Source organism: Meles meles, chromosome 2 (assembly GCF_922984935.1).
Source record: "Meles meles chromosome 2, mMelMel3.1 paternal haplotype, whole genome shotgun sequence".
Classification (NCBI taxonomy): Eukaryota; Metazoa; Chordata; class Mammalia; order Carnivora; family Mustelidae; genus Meles; species Meles meles.
Window position 1 is genome coordinate 218,731 of NC_060067.1, and position 22,008 is coordinate 240,738.

Sequence of the window (22,008 nt, forward strand, 5' to 3'; positions counted from 1 at the left end):
CTCTCGCGGTGGTGGTGGATCCCCCCATCTCCCCCCACCTCCCCCCACCAGCTCCCCCACACCTTCCCCCTCTCCCTCCCCCCCACCTCCGCCCACCGCCCCCCCAGCCGCGGCGTGTGCCCGAAATAGTGCACCTTCGATGGGTGCTACATTTATGACACGTCTTGCAGCCGTCGAAGCCTGGAGTTTTGCCGGAGGGCATCGCCGTTGTTGCCTCAAAACGAGAAAATGCTCCCTTGCAGAGGAGACAAACAAAAAGGTCTTTAATACCGATACCTTTGAAACGTGATTTCCTTTACTTGGCTGGTGCCGGAGCGTCGGGTTTGGACTGTGTTCGGAGACAGACAGGCTTTGTCTGGCCCCCTGGCCCTTCCGTCAGTCAGGGTGGACTGGCTTGTTCATTCACGTAAGGAGTATTTATTGAGCACCAGCTGTGTGCCCGGCTCTGGCCTCGGTGCTGAGGAGACTCTGCTCAACTGGAAAGACAGAGCGTCCGTGGCCCGGGGCATCGAGAGGGACCCCGCAGTGCTAAGGAAGCGACCTCCGGAGTGCGGAGCGACTGGAGGAACATCGGAGCGCGGCAGTGCGACTGGGAGCCCTGGAGGTGCTGCCCTCACGGCCTCGGGGAGGCTCGGGGGCTCTGGGGTCTGACCCAGCCTGGCCGCAGACGCTGTCCTGAGGTAGATACAGGCCCTCGCGTGTGGTGCCAGTTTTCCTTCCGTTGCCCGGAGAGCATCCGCCGCTGTGGCAGCTGCACAGAAAGTCTGCACGAGCCTCCTCTGTCTTGAGACGCGGTCACGGCGCCAAGGACGAGTCCTGCCTGACCCGGGGCGGCCCCGAGCCAGCGGGCAGGGACTGGGGGAAGCTCCTCGTGGGCCGGGGGTTACCAGTCACTGACTTTACACCGAGGACTCCTCATTCTGCGTCTCCGGTGTGTCCCTCGGCTCGGGCAGCGCACCCGGCCAGACCAGGTGGCAGCTGTCTGGGGTCGCTTCAACACTGGCAGTGTGACAAAGCGGAGCCCCTCCCCGGCCCTCCTCCCCGCCTCCGGCCGTCACCGGTTCCTCGTCCCAGCGGGTGTCACCGGCCTCCGGGGGTAACCTCGGCTCTCCTGTAACCCGATTCGACACCGGGTCCCGTGTTGCTGCGTCCACGGGTGTCTCGAGTTCCCCCCACGGCTGTCACCCTGTCTCAGCCCGTCCCGTCCTGCGCAGGTCAGCGCGACCGCAGTCTGAGTCCCTCTGTCACTTGTCCGCACGGCAGGTGGACTCCGTCCTCCGAACAGAAGCCTGGCGAGGCCCTTTCACTGCTCCCAGTGCGTCCGGAGCTGCACGGCGCCCTCATGTCCCTCACGCGAGGCCGGACTTGGGGGCTCCCGCGGCTCCGGCCGCATCTTCTGCTCTTCGGGGCCGGTTTCTCTGCCACCCCCTTCTCTCCCTCACCCAGAGCGCTGGCTTCCGTCCCACCCCGCTGGCTCTGGCCGGATAAGATAACCCCTAAGCACCCCCTACCTCCAGCCCAGAGCTCGGGTTAGGGTCCTTCGTGCGTCCCCTGGCACCACTTCGGAACGGCCTGTGCACCTGCGGCAACACGCGTGTTTGCAGGGGGGCGCCTGCGGGGCTCAGTCGGTCAGGCGCCCGCTCTTGATCCGGCTCAGGTCACAATCTCAGGGCCCTGGGATCGAACACCACCCCCTTCCCAAACCGGGTTCTGTGCTGAGCAGGGAGTCTGCTTGGGGTTCTCTCTCCCTCTGGCCCTCCCCCACTTGTGCAAGCTACCTTTCTCTCTTTCCCTTAAATAAATACATAATACTTGTCAAATTAGGAATCAGAATCTTATCTAATTCTCATTCATTTGACTGAAATTCAGAAGGATGGTTTTCCTTGAAAGCCAGTGTTAGGGAGAAAAGGAAGAATCTTAACTCTTTTATGAACTTATCTGAGAACATAAACTTTTTTTTTTACATTTTAAAAAGATTTATTTTATTTCATAATTTTTAAAGATTATTTATTTATTGGGTGCCTGGGTGGCTTAGTGGGTTATAGTCTCTGCCTTCGGCTCAGGTCATGATCCCAGAGTCCTGGGATCGAGCCCCACATCGGGATCCCCTCCCCGCCGGCCTGCCTCTCTGCCTACTTGTGATCTCTGTCAAATAATAAAATAAAATCTTTAAAAAATTATTTATTTACTTACTTGAGTGAGAGAGAGAGATTGAGCAGGAGTGAGGAGGAGAGAGAGAAGGAGGCTCCCTGCTGAGCAAGGACTCTCCCCCCTCATGTGGGGCTCCATCCCAGGAGCCTGAGATCATGACCTGAGTCAAAGGCAGGCACTTAACTGACTGAGCCACCCAGGTGTCCCAAGATCTATTTATTTTTGAGAGGGCATGAGCGCAAGTTGGGGGGTGAAGAGGGAGAGAATCCTGAGCAACAGACTCCCCACTGAGCATGGAGCCTGACATGGATCCATCCCAAGACACCAAGATCATGACCCAAGTCAAAATCAAGAATCTGATGCTTAACCTACTGAGCCACACAGGGGCCCTGAGAACATAACATTTTTGAAGACAATCTATTTTTCAAAGAAACACAGAATCTTCTTCAGTTTCTTTCATGACTGTTCTGTAGTTCCTTGAGTACAGATCCTTTACCTCTTTGGTTAGGTTTATTCCCAGGTATCTTATAGTTCTTGGTGCTATAGTAAATGGATTCGATTCTGTCATTTCCCTTTCTGTATTTTCATTGTTAGTGTATAAGAAAGCAACTGATTTCTGTGCATTGATTTTGTATCCCACCACATTACTGAATTGCTGTATGAGTTCTAGTAGTTTGGGAGTGGAGTCTTTTGGGTTTTCCGTATGAAGTATCACGTCATTTGCAAAGAGAGAGAGTTTGACTTCTTCACTGCGAATCTGAGTATCTTTTATTTCTCTTTGTTGTCTGATTGCCGTTGCTAGAACTTCTAATACTATGTTGAACAAGAGTGGTGAGAGTGGGCATCCTTGTCGTGTTCCTGATCTCAGCGGGAAGGCTGTGAGCTTTCCCCCACTGAGGATGATATTTGCTGTGGGTTTTTCATAGATAGATTGGATGAAGTTGAGGAATGTTTCCTCTATCCCTATACTTTGAACAGTTTTTTTTTTAAGATTTTATTTATTTATTTGACAGACAGAGATCACAAGCAGGCAGAGAGGCAGGCAGAGAGAGGGGAGGAAGCAGGCTCCCCGCTGAGCAGGGAGCCCGATGTGGGACTCGATGTGGGGCTCGATCCCAGGACCCTGAGACCATGACCTGAGCCGAAGGCAGAGGTTTAACCCACTGAGCCACCCAGGCGCCCCACTTTGAACAGTTTTCATCAGAAACGGATGCTGTGTCTTGTCAAATGCTTTTTCTGCATCAGTTGAGAAGACCATGTGGTTCTTCTCTCTTCTGTTACTGATCTGTTCTGTCACGCTGGTTGGTTTGCGAATGTTGAACCACCCTTGCATCCCAGGGAAAAATCCCACCTGGTCATGGTAGATAATCTTCTTAATGTACTGTTGGATCTTGGAACACTAGAAAAATAAAATTAAATTAAAAAAAAATAAAATAAACACAGAGTCCTCTTTCCTATAGTGCTCACTCTTTTAACCTCTTTCCTTCCATCCATCATAAAAGGTTATGAGTATTTTGAAAGTTCTGAACATTGTCCTACTTGTCAAATTAAAATATAAGTTCTTGCCAGAGTCAGAGCTCCAAGCCGCCCACAGGCACCTAGACGTGTGACCTTGCCCTAGAAAGGTTCAGGCTGAGAAGACTTCCCTGGTATAGCGATAGGACTTCTCCCTCCAGGCCCCATACAGCTACATGTTAAGAGATAGATCTACCTCGAGAGTCAACATGTTTGACTGGATTGTCCTGGAAAACATACCTTTAGTTTCGTGCTTATCTCCTAACAGTTCTCCGAAGCTTCGCACTTTGGCAAGAGGATTGTCTCCGGCGTACCTGCGATTTGGCGGCACCAAGACGGACTTTCTCATTTTCGATCCCCAAAAAGAACCGACCTTTGAAGAGAGGAGTTACTGGCAGTCTCAAGTCAACCAGGGTGAAACTTTAAAGATTCACAATATTTTCTAATTCACTTGAGTCAGTCTTGAGCGTTCTCAGAGCAGTGTTCCGGCTGACATCTAACCAGTAGTAAGAAATCCAGGGCTCCCGACTGCCCAAGGCGGCACTCTCACAAAAGGGGGGAGCAGGGGGCAGGTTTCCTTCCAGTGTTTTCAGGAACGTGAGACTCACACAAAAAATTGTAACTGAGAGTTAATTGTGCTGTAAATAGAACAATGATTGTAGCTGAAGGACACGGCTGCTTAGTGAGTGTGGGGACAGAAATGTGTCACACTGAAAAGAGTATTTCCAGCTGAAGACACAAGCAATGGATTGAAACCCATTTATTCTGAAAATAGAATGTGAATGGAAGGTACGAGAAGAGGGTGCGGAGATACGCTCTGCTGCGTAGAATGGATTTTACGATTTGATTTGTTGGGCAGTGATTGTCAAACTTTGTTGACCATCGTAGTCCCCTGGGGTGTGTTCAAGTATTTGAGTTCTGTGTTCCAACCTTAGACTACGAGTTCAGCAAGCTCCTCGGGGGATTCTGATATTTGGAAGCCTGTTGGCTCCCCCTGAGAACCTGCTTTAGGGAGCAACGAGGATTTGCCCTACATCTTTCATAAGTGCTATGCAGACATCAAGTGGAAGTTAAATCATTATTGTAGCAATTATGAAAAGTATGCTGTATATATAGTTGAATTATAATGATGTATGCACATATATTAGTGAATAATATTTCAATATTTCATATATTACATACTCTCCTCAGTTAGGAAGTGTCCAGAATAGTTAATTGGTAATTGGGCTAAACTTGATAGAAGAGTAATTAGAAAAAGTGAAAAAAAAAAACGGGAGAATTCTCTTAAAACGACATATTGGAATAATTTATGTTAGACTTGACCATTCCCATCAGTCATGTGTTTGCAGGGTCTCTTCAGTTCAGACAGGAAACTCTCCTTTGCTCATCGTTTTCCTCATCCTGTGTGTATATGTGGTGGGTGGTGGGGGATGTCAAGTGCTTCTGAAACATCTTCTTGAGCAGGGATGGATGAGCACAGGCTGCCAGAGGCCAGAACGTGCCGCTTCCCAGAAAGGAAGCTGTTGGCGGGTCAGCCTGCCCTGCAGCCAGCGCCCAGCAGCTCTGCGGCCTTGTGATAAACACGATCTGCCTTATGGCACAGTGGTTGCCTTGTCCAGTTGTCCGTGTTGTGGTCTCAGAAGCGCTGAGGATACGATATTTGAAGGGAAAAAAAACAAATCGATATTTCCTGTCCCACCATTATGGAAAGAGGAAATCATCACGAAGCAGATAGAGTCCAGCAAAACAAATTTCTGTGTATTTTGAAAGTGAATCTTAAGAGAATTGAACTATGTTTTCTTTGGTGGGGTTGTCTAGCAATTTTAAGTTTCTGAGGAGCCTTCTGAATTGTTAAATAACTTGAATTTATGTCCAGTGTGTCTGTGTCCAGGGTATGTCTAATGTTTCTTAGGAAAACTGCCCTTTTCAGTGTGTGTGTGTGCACGCACGCGTATGTGTGGTGATTGATTAGCCAGCAAATTTGACGTGTGTAACAGAATATATCTTTCTCTGACCTCATACCTAAAAACCAGAAATGTAATTATCCTGCTTTGGTCACATAAATAGGTAATAAAATAAATGTATGGGATTGCAGCCTTACCCCTGTGAAAAGAGATTCTCTAAACTGTTTCTCCCACTTGTAGATCTTTGCAAGTCTGGATCCATCCCTTCTGAGGTAGAGAAGAGGCTGCAAATGGAGTGGCCCCTCCAGGAACGATTGCTGCTCAGAGAACAGTTTCAGAAGAAGTTCAAGAACAGCACTTACTCAAGTAAGGGATGATGTCCCAGCCCCCAAAATACATGGGTAGCTTGAACTTGGGCTTGAACCACGTAAGCCCTATAGCAGTTGTGTCAAGAGTTATGGGAAATCTCGAAACCAAAACTTCTGATTTTTTTATTTCTTCCCATGACTTTGCCTATTAGCCATGAAGTAAAATCTAGAAATCATACATTCATGAGCTGATAATGACCTTTACTGCTCTGAGCAACTAGGAAGCCAGGGGGAAGACACGGATACGTTCCACGTGTGAGAATAAACTACAAAAGTATGAAGAGTAAATAATGGGGGTGCCCGACTAGTTCAGTCAGGAGAGCCTGTGACTTTTGATCTCAGGGTTAGGGGTTCGAGCCCCATGCTGAGTGTATAGATTACTTAAAAATAAAAATAAATGGGGCACCTGGGTGGCTCAGTGGGTTAAGCCGCTGCCTTCGGCTCAGGTCATGATCTCAGGGTCCTGGGATCAAGCCCCGCATCGGGCTCTCTGCTCAGTGGGGAGCCTGCTTCCCTCTCTCTCTCTCTCTGCCTCTCCATCTACTTGTGATCTCTGTCAAATAAATAAATAAATAAAATCTTTAAAAAATAAAATAAATAAAATAAAATAAAAATAAAAATAAATCTTTAGGGGAAAAAAGAGCAAGTTGTGAAAAGCATTCACACATCGTCATCCATTCCATCTCTTCTCCCTAAAGCAACCCCTATGACGAGTTGCTGTACCATTAGGCAGTGGAAGCCTGAGTCATACCAGACAGTGCTGGCCATCGAGCATCTCTCTCTTTTTCTTTCCACTGTGGCTTTGCAGACATAGAACTAGATTGATGAACCAGGAACAGGAATTTATTTCCATTCACTGAAACAGTTATCGAGTCTTCAGAATGGGATGATGTTGTCATGTAGGGCTTTAAAACAACGGAAACAAGCAATCCTTATTTATTTAACTATGAAAAATATTTCTATCTGCAAGTTGATGTTTTAGACCCAACTAAGGGATGATGTTGCCCCAGATCTCAGTTAAGGGTATAACCTGCTCAGATACCCTACAACAGTCTTTTGATTTTTTAAAAATAAATTATCTCGTAGTTAATTTGAGTCACTCGGCATCTCTAAGAGCACATTGTTGGAAGTAGATTATTTGTCTTTGTAAGGTTTTACTGTATACTATCTGGATTTCAACGTATCCAGTGGGTTTTTTAAAATATTTTTTATTTATAAAGTACAGAAAAGATGTGATACCTAAGAAATCAGAAAATGGTTTACATGTTAATAGATATTGCAGTCCTCTAAATTATTTATTGTATTTTAAAGGGGGAAAGGTGAACAACTCTGACACTTTAATAACATGATCTATGATTGAATGGAATTTTGCATAATGCAGGGCCGTCTCAATCCCATGAAGGGAATGACAAGAGTACAAGAGACCATAGCAGTAAGCCGTCACCTATAATAAATCCTTACGATACAGGTCTGCTAAGAGAGGACTACCCTGGTATTAGGTAACCTATTGATTTCTACTTTATTTTGCATCATGTTAAATGTTATACCAGTTTATCAGTTTCCTACTTTACACAGTCTTTCTGGAATCAAGATGGTAGGTTTCCACATCTTACCCTGCCTCTGGGACTAGGACCTTCATAGTTCCTACACCAGAAGAAAATTCCTTCACTAACTATGTAAGTAGGTCATTATAACTGCAGCCATCCTGTTGGCTAAGTATTTATTTTTTTAAATTATGTTATGTTAGCCACCGTCCAGTATATCATTATGGCTAAAATATTTAACAAATATGGATAGTTTATTTATATTTGGAGACGTTTGACTCCTGGTTTGAAATTCGTCATTTAAGCATACATGTCTTAGAAACATAGATAGGAATGTCCTGTGTTTAGTGTAGGCACCAACTCATTATAGGGAGAAGTATCTCAGAAGCCTGTAGGTGTTCCCACACAGTGTTCTGCCCTGATGGCTGAGGTTGGTGATGCCTGAGGAGCTTGAGCTGGCATTGTCCAATGGAAGAGATTGCAGACGTCTGTGGTGGCAAGGACACTGTCCTCAACTGTGTCTATCACGGCACTGACTAATTGCTTAGTCAGTGACCCACACCCTTAAAGCAGGTGTCCTAGAAGATATGGGTAAATTTTCCAATTACACGACCCATTGGATGATGGGTTTCTCCTAAGTAGAAGATGACAAAAACATTTGTCACGAGACTGTAACTGGTGTAAGCCTGTTTGGATAGGAAAAGGAAGCAATGTTCCAGATGTAATTGTGGGTGTGACTGTAGGAAGAAACTTCCTTATTCAGATACTTAATGAGCTAATTCTTGGCTCTCCTTCTCCACCCCTCTTCCGCATGACCTGACTCCTCCGCCTCCATCAGTGTGGATACATTTAAGTAAACAGACGTGGAAAGAATCAGTGCCAGTTTTAGTGTGTCCTTTAGATTATCCTTGTCCCAGGGATCTTTCCACCCTCTTGTACAATAGGGGTAATGATTGGGAATTGGAAAATTAGCTGTGAGTTTTCTTTTCTTTTTAATCTTGTTTTTTATTTGTCAGAGAGAAGGAGAGAGAGAAACAAGCAGGGGGAGTGGCAGGCAGAGGGAGAGGGAGAAGCAGGGTCCCCACTGAGCAGGGAGCCCACTGCAAGACTCAATCCCAGGACCCTGAGATCATGACCTGAACCAAAGGCAGAGGCTTAACCCACTGAGCCACCCAGGCGCCCCTTAGCAGTGAGTTTTCATATTGTTCTTATTTTGAGGACCGAGTAGGCTGACTGGGTTGTTTTTTTTTAAAGAGTGGATTCCAACTCAGTAATTTTTAGCCCTTATTCTAGGAGATGTTACTATTATGCTGTAGGAAGCATATAGTAGAATTTTAAGCCATATAAATTCCAAGTGCGTTTGGAAAAATGAAACCAAGAGTCGAGTATGAGTTGAATAAATACTCTGAAATGCAAGCATTCTAGGTTTTTTGAAAATGCCACAAAGGGACTAGGTAGTGACAGTCCCTAATATCTGTGAAGGTTTTTATGGTTCACAGTGGGTTTTGATCCATATCGTTTCAGCCTTGGTTTTGTGAGTAGACACCTCTTGGTGCTAGTGCCAGGATCGTGGATCCGTGGCTGAGGCGGAGCGGACAGCCCCCGTCACCAGATCACATGGTCTGTAAATGGGAGAGTGTGTCCTGGAGCTCAGGCCTTGGGATTCCTGATCCAGGAAACTTCCTAGAGCATGGTTTTGCAGTATGAAGGTCTAACCTCGAGCTGTGACAGGACAGTCGAGTCACCCTTTACAGCAGGCGCTAGTGAGCACGCTGCCACCAAATAGCTTGGTGGCCTTGGGCAAAGTACCTCCTGTCCTTGGGTGTCAGTTTCCTCGTGGGAAAATGAGGGTGACAGTTTGGGGAGAACTCAGCAGTCCCAAGGCTCTGTGCCTTCCCAGTCGTGGCTCAGGATCCAGTAGAAGCTGGGCCACAGGACTGGAGAGCTTTTCCACCCTGTTGTCCGTAACTGCTCTGCGGATGTGGGTGACACAGCACACCCCTAACACACCTCAGACGACTCGCGAGGGTTGTTCCTGCCTGCCAGCCTCCACTGGCAATATTACATTGAGGGTCGCTCTACTACGCTTGCCCAGTAACTCGCTTAGATTGTTTTAAACGAGGAGAGCTCAAGAGTGGATCTCCAGTCAACAAATAACTCTAAATATACGTGAAAATTATAGGCTTATTGTGCATATGATACCCAACTTGGTATAGATGATATTCAAACGGACATCGTTGCCACTCTCAAGAGGTGACTTTAGACTAGCTGATGGTTAGAAAAGCTGAGTTCAAAAGTTCCCAAGCCTTTATAGCACTGAAGTGACTCTAATTTTTTAAAATTTTTTAATTTTAAATTTATCTTACCTAGTCCCATGTAAATACCTAAGAGTTTCAGTTATTAAGTTGTTAGGTCCAAGAACCTATGAGTAATAGTTCTTGTTGTGTCCAACAAAGTTGATGTTTCCGTTGCGCATCGAAAGCTATTGTGTGAATAGCTGCTTGGTTGAGTCTGAATTTCAGAAAAACAATTTTTTTACTGTAAGTATTTCTCAAATATCGCATAGACATAGAGTAAAAATTATTCCTCGTTTATCCGAAGCCCAAACTAAACTAGTTGTATTTTCATTTGCTGAATCGGACAGCTGTGTGGCGAATTTCTTGAGGCTTGCCAGGATGTCTTGGCACGCATGTAGTTTGGAAACCACAGATCTGTTGCCCTAGGCCAATTTTTTAATGTCGAATTTTACTTATTTAAGGGGCGCCTGGGTGGCTCAGTGGGTTAAGCCTCTGCCTTCAGCTCAGGTCATGATCCCAGGGTCCTGGGATCGAGCCCCGCATCGGGCTCTCTGCTCCACAGGGAGTCTGCTTCCTCCTCTCTCTCTGCCTGCCTCTCTGCCTACTTGTGATCTTTCTCTCTGTCAAACAAAATAAAATATTTTAAAAAAATTTTACTATTTAAGATTAATAAACCTAATACATGAATTTTCAAAAAAAAAAAGTTTTAAATATAGTTAAACTTACCAAAATATTTTGTGACTGAGTTTGTGAGCAGAGATGTTTCAGTTATGAACAGTGTGGCTTACGCTGACTAATGACTGACTGTCTGGCCTGGGCTTGAGTTCCCCTGAGGTCATTTGAACAAAACCTAAGGGCCAGACCAAAGTTTCTGATACTTTATATGGTTCAGCATGGAAAGTTGAGTCAACAGCTGAAGTAAATGAAGTCCTATTGATTTTTAATTATTTAATTTGCCTGTCCAATTTTTGTCTCGTATTTATAATTATAGTCACTCATTAGGACTGTAATTCCTTCAGTTTAACAACCAAAATAGTAGTTCGCTGGAGGACAAATCTAGAGGCCTTCAATATTGTAGTGCTGACCCAGCCATTAAATTGCAACATTTTTCTTCTAGAAAGCTCCGTGGATATGCTGTATTCTTTTGCAAACTGCTCAGGACTGGACTTGATCTTTGGGCTAAATGCTCTACTACGAACAGCGGATTTGCAGTGGAATAGTTCTAACGCTCAGTTGCTCCTGGACTATTGCTCTTCCAAGAATTACAACATTTCTTGGGAACTAGGCAATGGTAAGTGCCCCCAGGAACATTTTATTAGCAAGGAGATTCCCCTTTGGCTTAGTTCTTCCTATTTATGACAATCTTTTTAATATTAGCAAACATGCTTTTGACTCAGCACACCTGTAGCAGTGCTCAACAACGCAATTCTTGGAATTGCTTCTGGCAGAACACTCCTTAGATATCCTAGAACCTATTGTGAATCCTAGTTTATGTTGTGCTTGAACTGAAGACAACTGGTTGGACCCAGATACTTCCACAGCTCCTGGGCTCACTTGACAGTTTCAGGATCGCTTAAACCTATTACGGTTGGCAGGCTAGACTCAGCAACACTGGGAAGCAGGCACTTTGGCCCTTACCTTTCCATTTATTTCTCTGTTTCTTACATGTCAGTTAAATCTCAGCAACTCCATCCCAACCATCATGCTGTACTCAAGCTACAAGTTCCTAGTACAGAATGCGTCAAGCTCCTGATGGTTTCCTTCTTCACTTTTTGCAACCTGAGGTGAATTCTCACTGAAGTACTAATGATTAGCCGCACTCATTTAAACATGAGCCAATGGAACTGAAACGAAAATGGGAAATGAGACGTAGTAATACAATGAGCACATACTACATTCTAGGCACTGTTCTGCACATTTAATAAGTATTATTTTCTCTTTATAACCACCCTGGGACAGATACACTTATGGCTTTCATTTTACAGATGACAAAAGAGACACAGAGATGTTAATTATTGGTTAGCTACTTAAGTTTAGTTTCGCTATTTAGCTATTAGTTAGCTATTTAAGCTGTGTGATGCTGGTCTAACAACTGGAGGACTTGGGGTTTGAACCCAGGAAGTCTGGCTCCGGAGCAAGGTCCCTGCTTTCTTGGGAGTTCCGTTCTAGAGGAAGGGAGCCAGACCGACAAGAGAGCAAACAAAGAAGACACATGTCTGTGGGGCCATGGACTACAGTGATGTCTGCAGGCAGATCTGGGGATGAGGCTGCTGCAGGTAACTGGCAAGGGAAGCGCAGAACACCACATGGGGCAGAGGGGATTGTACCTTAGCGAGATGCTGAGTGACTTCGGATAACAGCAACCACATGCATGACGGATCACCTGAACCTGTCCTTACCTGTGTATCTCCCTCCCTCCCTACTTTCTGCTGTGCCCATCCCCCACTCCTGCTCTTCGGAGGATGGTACAAGAGCCACGCCATCATGTTTCCCTCTTCCTCGGGCCCTCTTTGTGGGGAAAAGGTCTGCTTTCCGGAGAGAAGGAGGAGGGAGCAAGGAGCCTGTACGAGGTGTTTGGGGAAGCAGACTGAACAGTTCTGTGCCTCCCTCCCATGTCTTCAGCTTGGCTGCTTCCCGGCTCACCTGCAAAGACAATTTGTGAATAAACAGTCCCAATAAGGCTTTTAATGGCATTGTAGAAATCGGTTTTTCAACGTCTTCCCCTCCTACCCAAACTTTTTCTCCTTTTTAAGGAAATCACTTTATTAAATACTGGATGTAGACTATTCCCCAAGTATCCATTAGTTTAATAGTAAGTTTAATAATAATAATAGGTTTAATAATAGTAAGTTAATAATAAGTTGTAATACTCCCTCACACTTTAGTAATGTCAACTGCATTTGCGTTTAACTGAAGTATCTTTTTCATAATGCGGGGTTTTCCTTTCCTTGCCTTTGAATTCTTTTTTTTTTTTTTTAATTTCATTTATTTATTTATTTGACAGTGAGAAAGGCAACACAAGTAGGGGGAGTGCAAGAGGGAGAAGCAGGCTTCCCACTGAGCAGGGAGCCTGATTCGGGGCTTGATCCCAGGACCCCGGGATCATGCCCTGAGCTGAAGGCAGACGCTCAAGGACTGAGCCGCCCAGGCGCCCCTTGCCTTTGAATTCTAAGTTTTTGTAACTGGGAAATGTTTTTGTGCTCTTATATGCCATTTTAAATTTGTTTTCAGATATAAAATTCTTAGGTACGTGACTACCTTGAGAACTGCTGTCTTTCAGAACCTAACAGTTTCCGCAAGAAGGCTGGTATTTTCATCGATGGATTGCAGTTAGGAGAAGATTTTGTCAAGTTGCATAAACTTCTAGAAAAAACCACTTTCAAAACTTCAAATCTCTATGGTCCTGATGTTGGCCAGCCCCGAGGAAAGACTGTCAAGATACTGAGGAGGTAGGAACTCGAGGAAGCAGAACTACTCTTTGTAAAAATAGTATTTCTCTCTGGTGGAGAATTCTCAATCCATTTGCTACCGAAGCAGATGTTTTCCCAAAAGAGGAGACATTGACTGGCTCCGAATACCAAGGATCCGAGGGCCAGTGGAACCTACAATATAATTTTATCAGAATTAGGAAGTTTGTGTTTGCCTGAGGCTAAGGCAGTAATCAGCCCATTTCTAGGAAATAAAACCTTGTGCATATGAAGATTAAGTAAAGGTCATAATAGACTTTTTTTTCTAGTTTCCTGAAGACTGGGGGAGAAGTGATTGATTCGGTCACATGGCACCAGTAAGTACGTCTCCTGCTCTTAGCGCTATGAAGCTAGTGCTAGTTTTACTTACTCTTTAGCTTCAAAAAATTATTTCCATTTAACTGCTAATTGACATAGTTCAAGTAAGAAACAAATAATCTCTCAAGCAACACTGTACTAGTCTTTGAATGTTAGTAAAACAAAATTTTAAACTTTATTTTAACTAATGTAGTTTCTATAAGATCAAGGCACACTATCATTGAAATCATAAAGCAGATAAGTAGCTAAAATCAATGTGTTTGCCGAGGGACAGGTAGCCCACAAGCACCTGCACTTTCAGTCTTTTCAAGAGGAATAACTGAGGGGCGCTGGGGGGTGGGGGTTGGCGCTCAGTCCGCTAAGCCTCTGCTATGGGCTCAGGTCAGGTCAGGATCCCGGGGTCCTGGGATCCAGCCCACGTCTGGGTCTCTGCTCAGCAGGGAGCCTGCTTCTCCCTCTACCTGCTTCTCCCCTTGCTTGCACTCTCTTTCCCCCTCTCTCGGTCAAATAGATAAATAAAATATTAAAAAAAAACAAAAACAGAATAGCGGGTCCTCTTCCGTCTTGGACTCTTCTTGCTGGAACTGCTGCCTTTTAAAGATACTCGTGCGTGTACCAGCGGGGTGGAGAGGGGTCAGAGGGAGAGCCTGATAGCCGGATAACTTAAGAGCGGGAAGCACGGTTTGCTATTTTGTTCTGAATATTTTCTGAATGACTTAGCTACTACTTGAATGGACGAATGGCTACCAAAGAAGATTTCCTAAACCCTGACGTGCTGGACACTTTCACTTCATCTGTGCAAAAAGTTCTCCAGGTAACAGTCTTTTTTTTTTTTTTCCCTAAAGGAGAGTGATCCATTATCTCTAGAGGGTATGGCCCAAGACCCTCAGCAGGTGACAGGAACCACAGATAATATCAAACCCTATAAATACTTTTTCCTACAGGTACCTTCCTATGATAAACTTTGATTTATAAATGAGGCACAGTAAGAGATTAACAATAGTAATAAAATAGAACAATTTTAACAATATACTATAATGGAAGTTATGTGAATTTGGTCTCTCTCCAAACACCTTATTGGACTGCACTCACTCTTCTTGGGACATGTGAGATGAGAAGGCGCCTCCGTGATGCGAGGAAGTGAGACGCATGACAGATGTATTGTGACATGGCCTTAGGCTACTAGTGACCTCCTGGTGACGGTTGGAAGGAGGGTCATCTGCCTCCAGACCACAGCTGACCGCAGGTGACAGATACAGCCGAAGGCCAAACCATGGATGAGGAGGGACGTCCATGAAGCCAGTTTTTATTCCGTGGTCTCGCCGATTCTGCGTTCCAGCCGTAGACACGGTTCCATGTTTCCCTTGACTCACTCACCCTCAGTCCCCGGAGCATCAGTCCTCACCCATGTGTATGGATTAAAAATTAAAAACACTTCCAATAGCCCTTTGGTAGAATTAACTCTCCAAGGCCATAGGAAGGGGATGATTTCAACTCCTTCCACACTGAGTATTCGAATAAAAGTAAACTGCCCGAGACCTGAACGACCACGAACGTGATCTGTAACTGTATCGGACAAATCGGTCTGGGAACACAAGGTTTTGTTTTTTTGTTTTTTTTTTTAAGATTTTATTCATTTATTTGACAGAGAGACAGATCACAAGTAGGCAGAGAGGCAGGCAGAGAGAGGAGGAAGCAGGCTCCCTGCCAAGCAGAGAGCCCGATGTGGGGCTCGATCCCAGGACGCTGGGATCATGACCTGAGCCGAAGGCAGAGGCTTTAACCCACTGAGCCACCCAGGCGCCCCAAGGGAACACAAGGTTTTGAACATCATCAATCTGCAGCACCACAGCTGGTCGGCTTGTTTGCAGATATAATGGGGACTGTCCTGTCCACAGGTCGTTGAGGAGACCCGACCCCACAAGAAGGTTTGGTTAGGAGAAACGAGCTCTGCGTACGGCGGGGGAGCGCCCTTGCTGTCCAACACCTTTGCGGCCGGCTTCATGTGAGTGCATCGGTACCCCCATGGGACAGGCTGCGACGTCCTCCTGGCCCTTTATCAAACAGCTTCTGCTGAAGCAGCTCATCAGCCAAAAAGCTGATCAAAGACGGTTTTTATGGCTGAGACCCATAACTCATGCCAGATTTTGCAAGGACATGTTTACTCACGTTTGTTGGGCATCTCGAACGGCTGTCCCAAATTAATCACTGTGTGAATGAGTTGCTTTAGAAGTGCTGTTCCTAAATTATGGCCCATAAATACCCTAAGGGTTCCATCCTCTGAGAGAGATCATCAGAGTGCCTCTCGAGGCTTGAGTCTCAGAGGGATCCTTAGTACACCTGTAGCTCTCTTCAAAGATTCCCAAGGCGCTTAGAGTCTGAAGTGTGAGGTCACCCCAGGGGAGCCACTAGTGAGTTTGAAGACTTAACTAAATCACCCTCGTCATCCAGCCACCACAAACTTGCTGCCTTTAAACAACTGGTTTACTTACATTCCATAACTCGATCAACAGTCTTAATCAATAGTTCTGTCTCCTCACACAGAGACTTTTTCTTGCCCCTGCGCCTAACCTCATTCTTGTGAATCCAGAATAAAGAACAAATCCTTTTTTCTCATGGGGCCGTGAGGAGGAGAGTTAAGAATCAAGATGTTTGTCTTGCTGTTAGCCAAAGATGGAGGGCGTGCAGGGAGATGGTCATGAAAGTCTAGGTGTGATTCTACTTGCTTTATGTTTTACTCCTGGTGACTACAAACTGCCTTTTCTTCTTCAACATTTTCTTCCTCACGTGGGCGTGGGGGTGGGGAGGTGGGGAGAGTATCCGGCAAGATGGAGAGTGACTGCCTGTAGGGTGAGAATTTGTCCACTCTGCTTTGCAGATGTTTTCTTACCCTGAAAGAAACTCCTGTGGCATATTAATAGTATTCTAGGGTTTGCTATCATGCTTGATGTGGGAACATGCGAGGGGAAGGGCAGTCTCCATTTCATTGGAATGGCTTGTTTATAATTATTAGCACTTTTCTGACTTCCTGTCAATTCCTCCCACATAGATGAGTCTATCAGAATAGCGTGTAGTTAGAACTGAGTTTTTTTGGCTTCCAAACCTAAAGCGAGCTGGGCCGCACTCTGTTCCAGGTGGCTGGATAAACTGGGCCTGTCGGCCAGGATGGGCATAGAAGTGGTGATGAGGCAAGTGCTCTTCGGGGCCGGAAACTACCACTTAGTGGATGAAAACTTCGAACCTCTCCCTGTAAGTGACCGTTGTCTCCCCATTGCCGCGATAGCCTGGAGTACACTGAGCACCCCTGGTACCAACCTCCAGGAACAGTCAGTCCTCTGGGTAGTTCAGCAGGTAGCCAATCCGCGGAATGACGAATTGGAGGAAACCTTAGTGGCCATTGGTTTTCATACTTGTGTGTCCCAAAAGAAGAAACTGAGAGGCAGAATAATGTTTTTAATATGGGCCACTTGGGATGTAGTATGGGATTTTAAAATTCAATTTAATTTTATTTTATTAAAGACTTCATTTATTTATTTGAGAGGTGCGGGCATGGAAGGGAAAGGAGCAGAGGGAGAGGGAGAATCTTGGGCAGACTCCACACTGAGTGAGGAGCCGAGGCGGGCTCTGTCTCACGACCCTGAGGTCATGACCTGGGCTGAAATCAGGAGTCAGAAGCCCACCTGAATGAGATACCCAGGCCCCCTACAAGTCTTTTCTTGTTTGATTTGCCATCCTGGACGCTGGCAAGGCAGTGTCTTAGATCCATTTTTCAGATGAGGAAGTTCAAATTGAGACAAGGTTGGGTAATTAGGGGAGGTCACACAACGGTCCCATGTCACTCTAGAATCCCAGGCAAATCCTAGCTCTGAGGCCCGAATGCTTCCCACTCTAACAGTCACCAAACCACACTGAAGTTAGATCTCCTTTGTAAATGCTTAATTCATTCTACTCCTCTCCAGTGAACGAAAAATTTGAACGTAAGCAGAGAAACAAAATGTGCTTGCCCTGCTGAGTCTACATTTCCTCAGCTGAAGAAGGAAGATTTGGGGTATAAACTGAGTAGCATTCTTTAAAACACACACACACACACACACAAACCAGACACACAATTTTTATTATGGAAAGTTTCAAAGTAGAGAGAAAAGCATCTAAATCCCCACTCGTGTTTAATCTCTAGTCCTCCCCACTCCTCACCTCCCAGCCACTGCATTACTTTCAAGCTAATCTCAGCCGTATCACCGTCAATAAGTCAGTGTGTATCTCCTTCACACAAATGTAAGATATTACCCTACTGTACAGTGCTCGCACTCAGCTCTCAGTATCACGGGATGCTTAGTGAGTGGGCGTTGCACCTTTTCCTTATCGTCTCAAATATTTTTAGTCGTCGGCTCGTTCACATCAGAAATCGAACAAGGTCCATAAGCTGCATTTGACTGAAACATCTCTTAAGTCTGTTGGTTTGCAGGTTTCCCCTCCCATCCCCTTTTCTGTCCTGTGGAATTTGCTAATTAAAGAAAGGTGATTTTTTCTATAGTGTTTCCCACGTTCTGGATTTTGCTAAATTCATTCTCGTGCTACCCTTTAGCAAGTTCCTCTGTTTCTTGTAAACTGGCAGTTAGACCTAGAAGCTTGAGCTCATTCAGATTTTTGGTTTTTGTTTTGGTTTGCAATAATTCTTCACAGGAGATGTCACACGCTTCCCACAAGAGGCACGTAATGTCTGGTTGTCCCTCTCTCGCTCTTCCTTTTCTGGTTTTTTTTTTTAAGTCTTGATAGCCGGTAATGACCGTTGCCTCATCCATTACTTTACTCAGGAAGGGGGCTTATAAGCTTCTAAAGTCATTTTAAAGCTGCCTGGCTGACTCAGTTGGTGGAGCGTGTGACTCTCGATCTCATGTTATGGGTTCGAGCCCCATGTTGGGTGTAGAGATTACTTAAATTTTTCTTAAAATCTTAAAAAACAGAAATTATTTTAATCTCTTAAACTGGTAGATGTTTTATGGTAAACACTTGCCTTTGTGTGTGTATGTGTGTACATGTGTATATCTAAAAGTTCTGCTTTGAGCTTTGCTTCGAATTCTGGGATGATAGACAATAAAGAATATTTAAACTCCTTCAGCAATGAATTACATTCTTGAGGTATATATCCTAGTGGTCATGGCCCTCTGAATTGTGCAGATATAGTCCTCCAATGACAAAAAGTAGCAAACAAGAAAATGCCTTCAGGTTCATGGTGGGAACACAGATCAAAAAGATAGTCATTTAAATCCTCTAGGATAATAGACACAGTCTTTGTAGGATTAACTATTTGCTCACACTATTTTTGTTAAATAAAGAAATTTAAGTAAAGGTCTATTTTGGAGGATGTCTGGGTGGCTCAGTGGGTTGGGGGTAAACATCTGCCTTTGGCTCAGGATCACAGGGTCCTGGGATTAAGTCCCACATTGGGCTCCTTGCTCAGTGGGGAGCCTGCTTCTCCCTGTGACACTCCCCCTTCTTGTGCACACGCGCGCTCTTTCTCTCTCTCTGACAAATAAAAAAATAAAATCTTTTTTAAAAAAATCTATTTTTATTCCTCTCTACCCAACCACCATGACTAGGATTACTGGCTATCTCTTCTGTTCAAGAAACTGGTGGGCACCAACGTGTTTACGGCAAGTGTGAAAGGTCCGGACAGAAGTAAACTTCGAGTATACCTTCACTGCACCAATGTCAACCAGTAAGTATGTGTTCACGTTTCTTTCCGTAATACGCTCTTCCTGATAGGATGATGCTAAAATAGTAATTCTAGTCAAAGTAAAGCCACCCATGATTTCTGGTGAGTGGGAACTCTTGAAATACTGAGGACCCATAGGAAGTAGGAGAATGGTTTGGATGGAAATTCTGAAAAGTGTCCCTAGATTTAATTTTCTTACTTGTTTTAGTTTTATCGTAAGGCTAGGAAAAGCTCCTGTTTACATGGCTTATAATTTGAATTCCTAGGAATCCACAAAGTTTGTTGTTTATTACTTAACCCCCCTCGGTTTGAATAGGGCTGACTAGCTTCCTAGCAAGTCAGCCTGACAAAGCAGCAAAGACCTCAGAATGTTCTCACCCAGAAAATGGTAGCATGAGGGGCAGCAGTTTCAACCGTGTGTTCAAATAGGCCCACGTTAGCTGTCTAACGTAATCATGAAAGGAAGGATAAAAAGAAGGCCCAGCATCATTACAGAGACTAATACTTAGTATCCATGATTATGTTTGTAATTAAGTTAGATAAATATTTTTAGGGAGTTAATCTATTTGCTTTTAGCCCAAGGTATAAAGAAGGAGACCTAACTCTGTACGCCTTAAACCTCCATAACATCACCAAACGCTTACAGTTGCCCCGTCATCTATTCGACAAACCAGTGGACAAATACCTCGTGAGACCTTTAGGTCCTGACGGATTGCTTTCCAAGTGAGTAGTTTTCCTTTTTCATTTCAAACTTTTCCCAAACGGACTGGTATTTATCAGAATAGAAGGTGTTGCAAGGGAGGAAAAAAAAAGTCAACTATTTCAAGATCTAACAATTCCTAATATTCAGGAAGTTTATCTATGAATATTTATCAGTACACATATAACTCTCGCAGAGTCCAAAGAAGAACGATATGAACACAAATTAGGAGTTATCTTAGGGAATAGTGTGCATTTCAAAACAATTTGATAGGTCAAGATGCCCTCAAGGCATTTAGATGATCTCCTCTACAAAAACTTATAATTCTTGGTAATGCAGTCACTAAAGCAAAACATACCTATGTTTTAACTGCTACTAAGGGTGTGGGGTCAGTATACATACTACACCATGTGAGCTGAGTGTGACTCTCTTACAGTGTGACCGTAGTGTTTTTATCTGGTTAGAGAAAGAAAGAAAAAAAATGTCCAGAAATGTAGCTTTTCGATGGATTATTTGAAGTCAGTTGTAGCACGTTTTAGTTTTTAAAAGCCAGTCATTGGATATGTCTTATAAAAGACCATATTCAACAGAAGACCCCAAAATGACCATGAGCCTTGAAGAGTCAGGCATCACAAACGTTTTAAGATTCTGCCCAATGGGGCGCCTGGGTGGCTCAGTGGTTTAAGCTGCTGCCTTCGGCTAGGGTCGTGATCTCGGGGTCCTGGGATCGAGTCCTACGTCGGGCTCTCTGCTCGGCGGGGAGCCTGCTTCCTCCTCTCTCTCTGCCTGCCTCTCTGCCTAGTTGTGATCTCTCTGTCTGTCAAATAAGTAAATAAAATCTTAAAAAAAAAAAAAAAGATTCTGCCCAATGCATGTTGGAAGGAATGTTTTTCATCATGACTATTCTCACACTAGAGCATAAAAATTAAGAGTTTACAAAATTCTCACCATCCTCTCCCATCTCTGCAACTGCTAAGTGAGGTTTTCAGTGATAATTAGCATCAGAACCTGAAAAAGAATAGTAAGCTTGCTTTCCCCAAAGACCTGTATTCCACAAACATAATTAACATTGGAACCTTATGTCTTTCCTGGGCTTCATTTTACTACAACTGTAATCATACAATCTCTAAAGGGAAAGAGGGGGCACCCACAAATGTCCTTCCATACATAGCCTTTGTAGACATCTTTAATGGGCTGCATCTTTTATAAAATACCATGGTTTACTTATCCATTTTCCTGCCATTTAAACCTTTTTTTTCCCCTAATGTAAATAATGCATATTTGGTTAACACATTTTTTTTCTATTTGGGTTCTGACTTTTTAACGTGGGTACTTTTGCATCTGATGCTGACAAGGGAAAAGCTTTTCTGAAGTCACAGAATAATAGTTGTAGAGTTGGAAGAGTGTTAGATATTTTAGTCCAAGCTTAGATGGGGCGTTCAAGCCATTCAGCTCTGCTTGATTCTTGGCTGGATCAGGCTGGATCTGCTCTCCCAGCAGCCGTCCTCTCTGGCAAGGGAAACGTCTCTCTCTGCCTTTCATCTGCCATTTTTAGTTCTGTCCTTGAGAGCAGAGGTCAGAAACTATGCCTCATGCCTGTGTACAAGTGGGTTTAGGGGGCTTTTTTCCTTTTTTTTTTTGGGTAGGGGAGGTTGGCATGTACTCAAAACTAATTTTTCAATTAGCAATAATCGCGCCTCGGATAAACCTCATTGGCTACGATACTGCCACTGCGCAAAGCTAAAACTAATTTTTATCTTTACTAAGTTGTCAATATTTAAAAATTGATAATGAAGATGATGTCTGGATTTCTAGCTTTTCTTTAAAAACAGATATTCTAGGGACACCTGGGTGGCTCAGTTGGTTAAGCGGCTGCCTTCGGCTCAGGTCATGAACCCAGCGTCCTGGGATAGAGTCCCATATGGAGCTCCTTGCTCGGCAGGGAGCCTGCTTCTCCCTCTGTCTCTGCCTGCCACTCTGTCTGCCTGTGCTTGCTCTTTCTCTCTCTCTCGGACAAACAAATCTTTA

The 22,008-nt window shown here is 44.6% G+C and overlaps 1 protein-coding gene and 1 pseudogene across 1 annotated transcript in view; one reads left to right on the forward strand and one right to left on the reverse strand.

Moving 5' to 3' along the window:
* The window catches only part of HPSE (heparanase), a 31,430-nt gene that overhangs the window by 3,970 nt on the left and 5,452 nt on the right, over positions 1-22,008 (forward strand). Inside the window, exons 2-11 of the mRNA XM_045997707.1 lie at positions 3,935-4,080; positions 5,811-5,936; positions 10,897-11,070; positions 13,060-13,228; positions 13,516-13,563; positions 14,285-14,378; positions 15,463-15,569; positions 16,699-16,813; positions 19,165-19,283; positions 19,857-20,003. Of these exons, the coding sequence (XP_045853663.1) occupies positions 3,935-4,080; positions 5,811-5,936; positions 10,897-11,070; positions 13,060-13,228; positions 13,516-13,563; positions 14,285-14,378; positions 15,463-15,569; positions 16,699-16,813; positions 19,165-19,283; positions 19,857-20,003 (1,245 nt within the window). The remainder of the gene's footprint in view (positions 1-3,934; positions 4,081-5,810; positions 5,937-10,896; positions 11,071-13,059; positions 13,229-13,515; positions 13,564-14,284; positions 14,379-15,462; positions 15,570-16,698; positions 16,814-19,164; positions 19,284-19,856; positions 20,004-22,008) is intronic.
* LOC123937664 lies at positions 21,523-21,722 on the reverse strand (annotated as a pseudogene).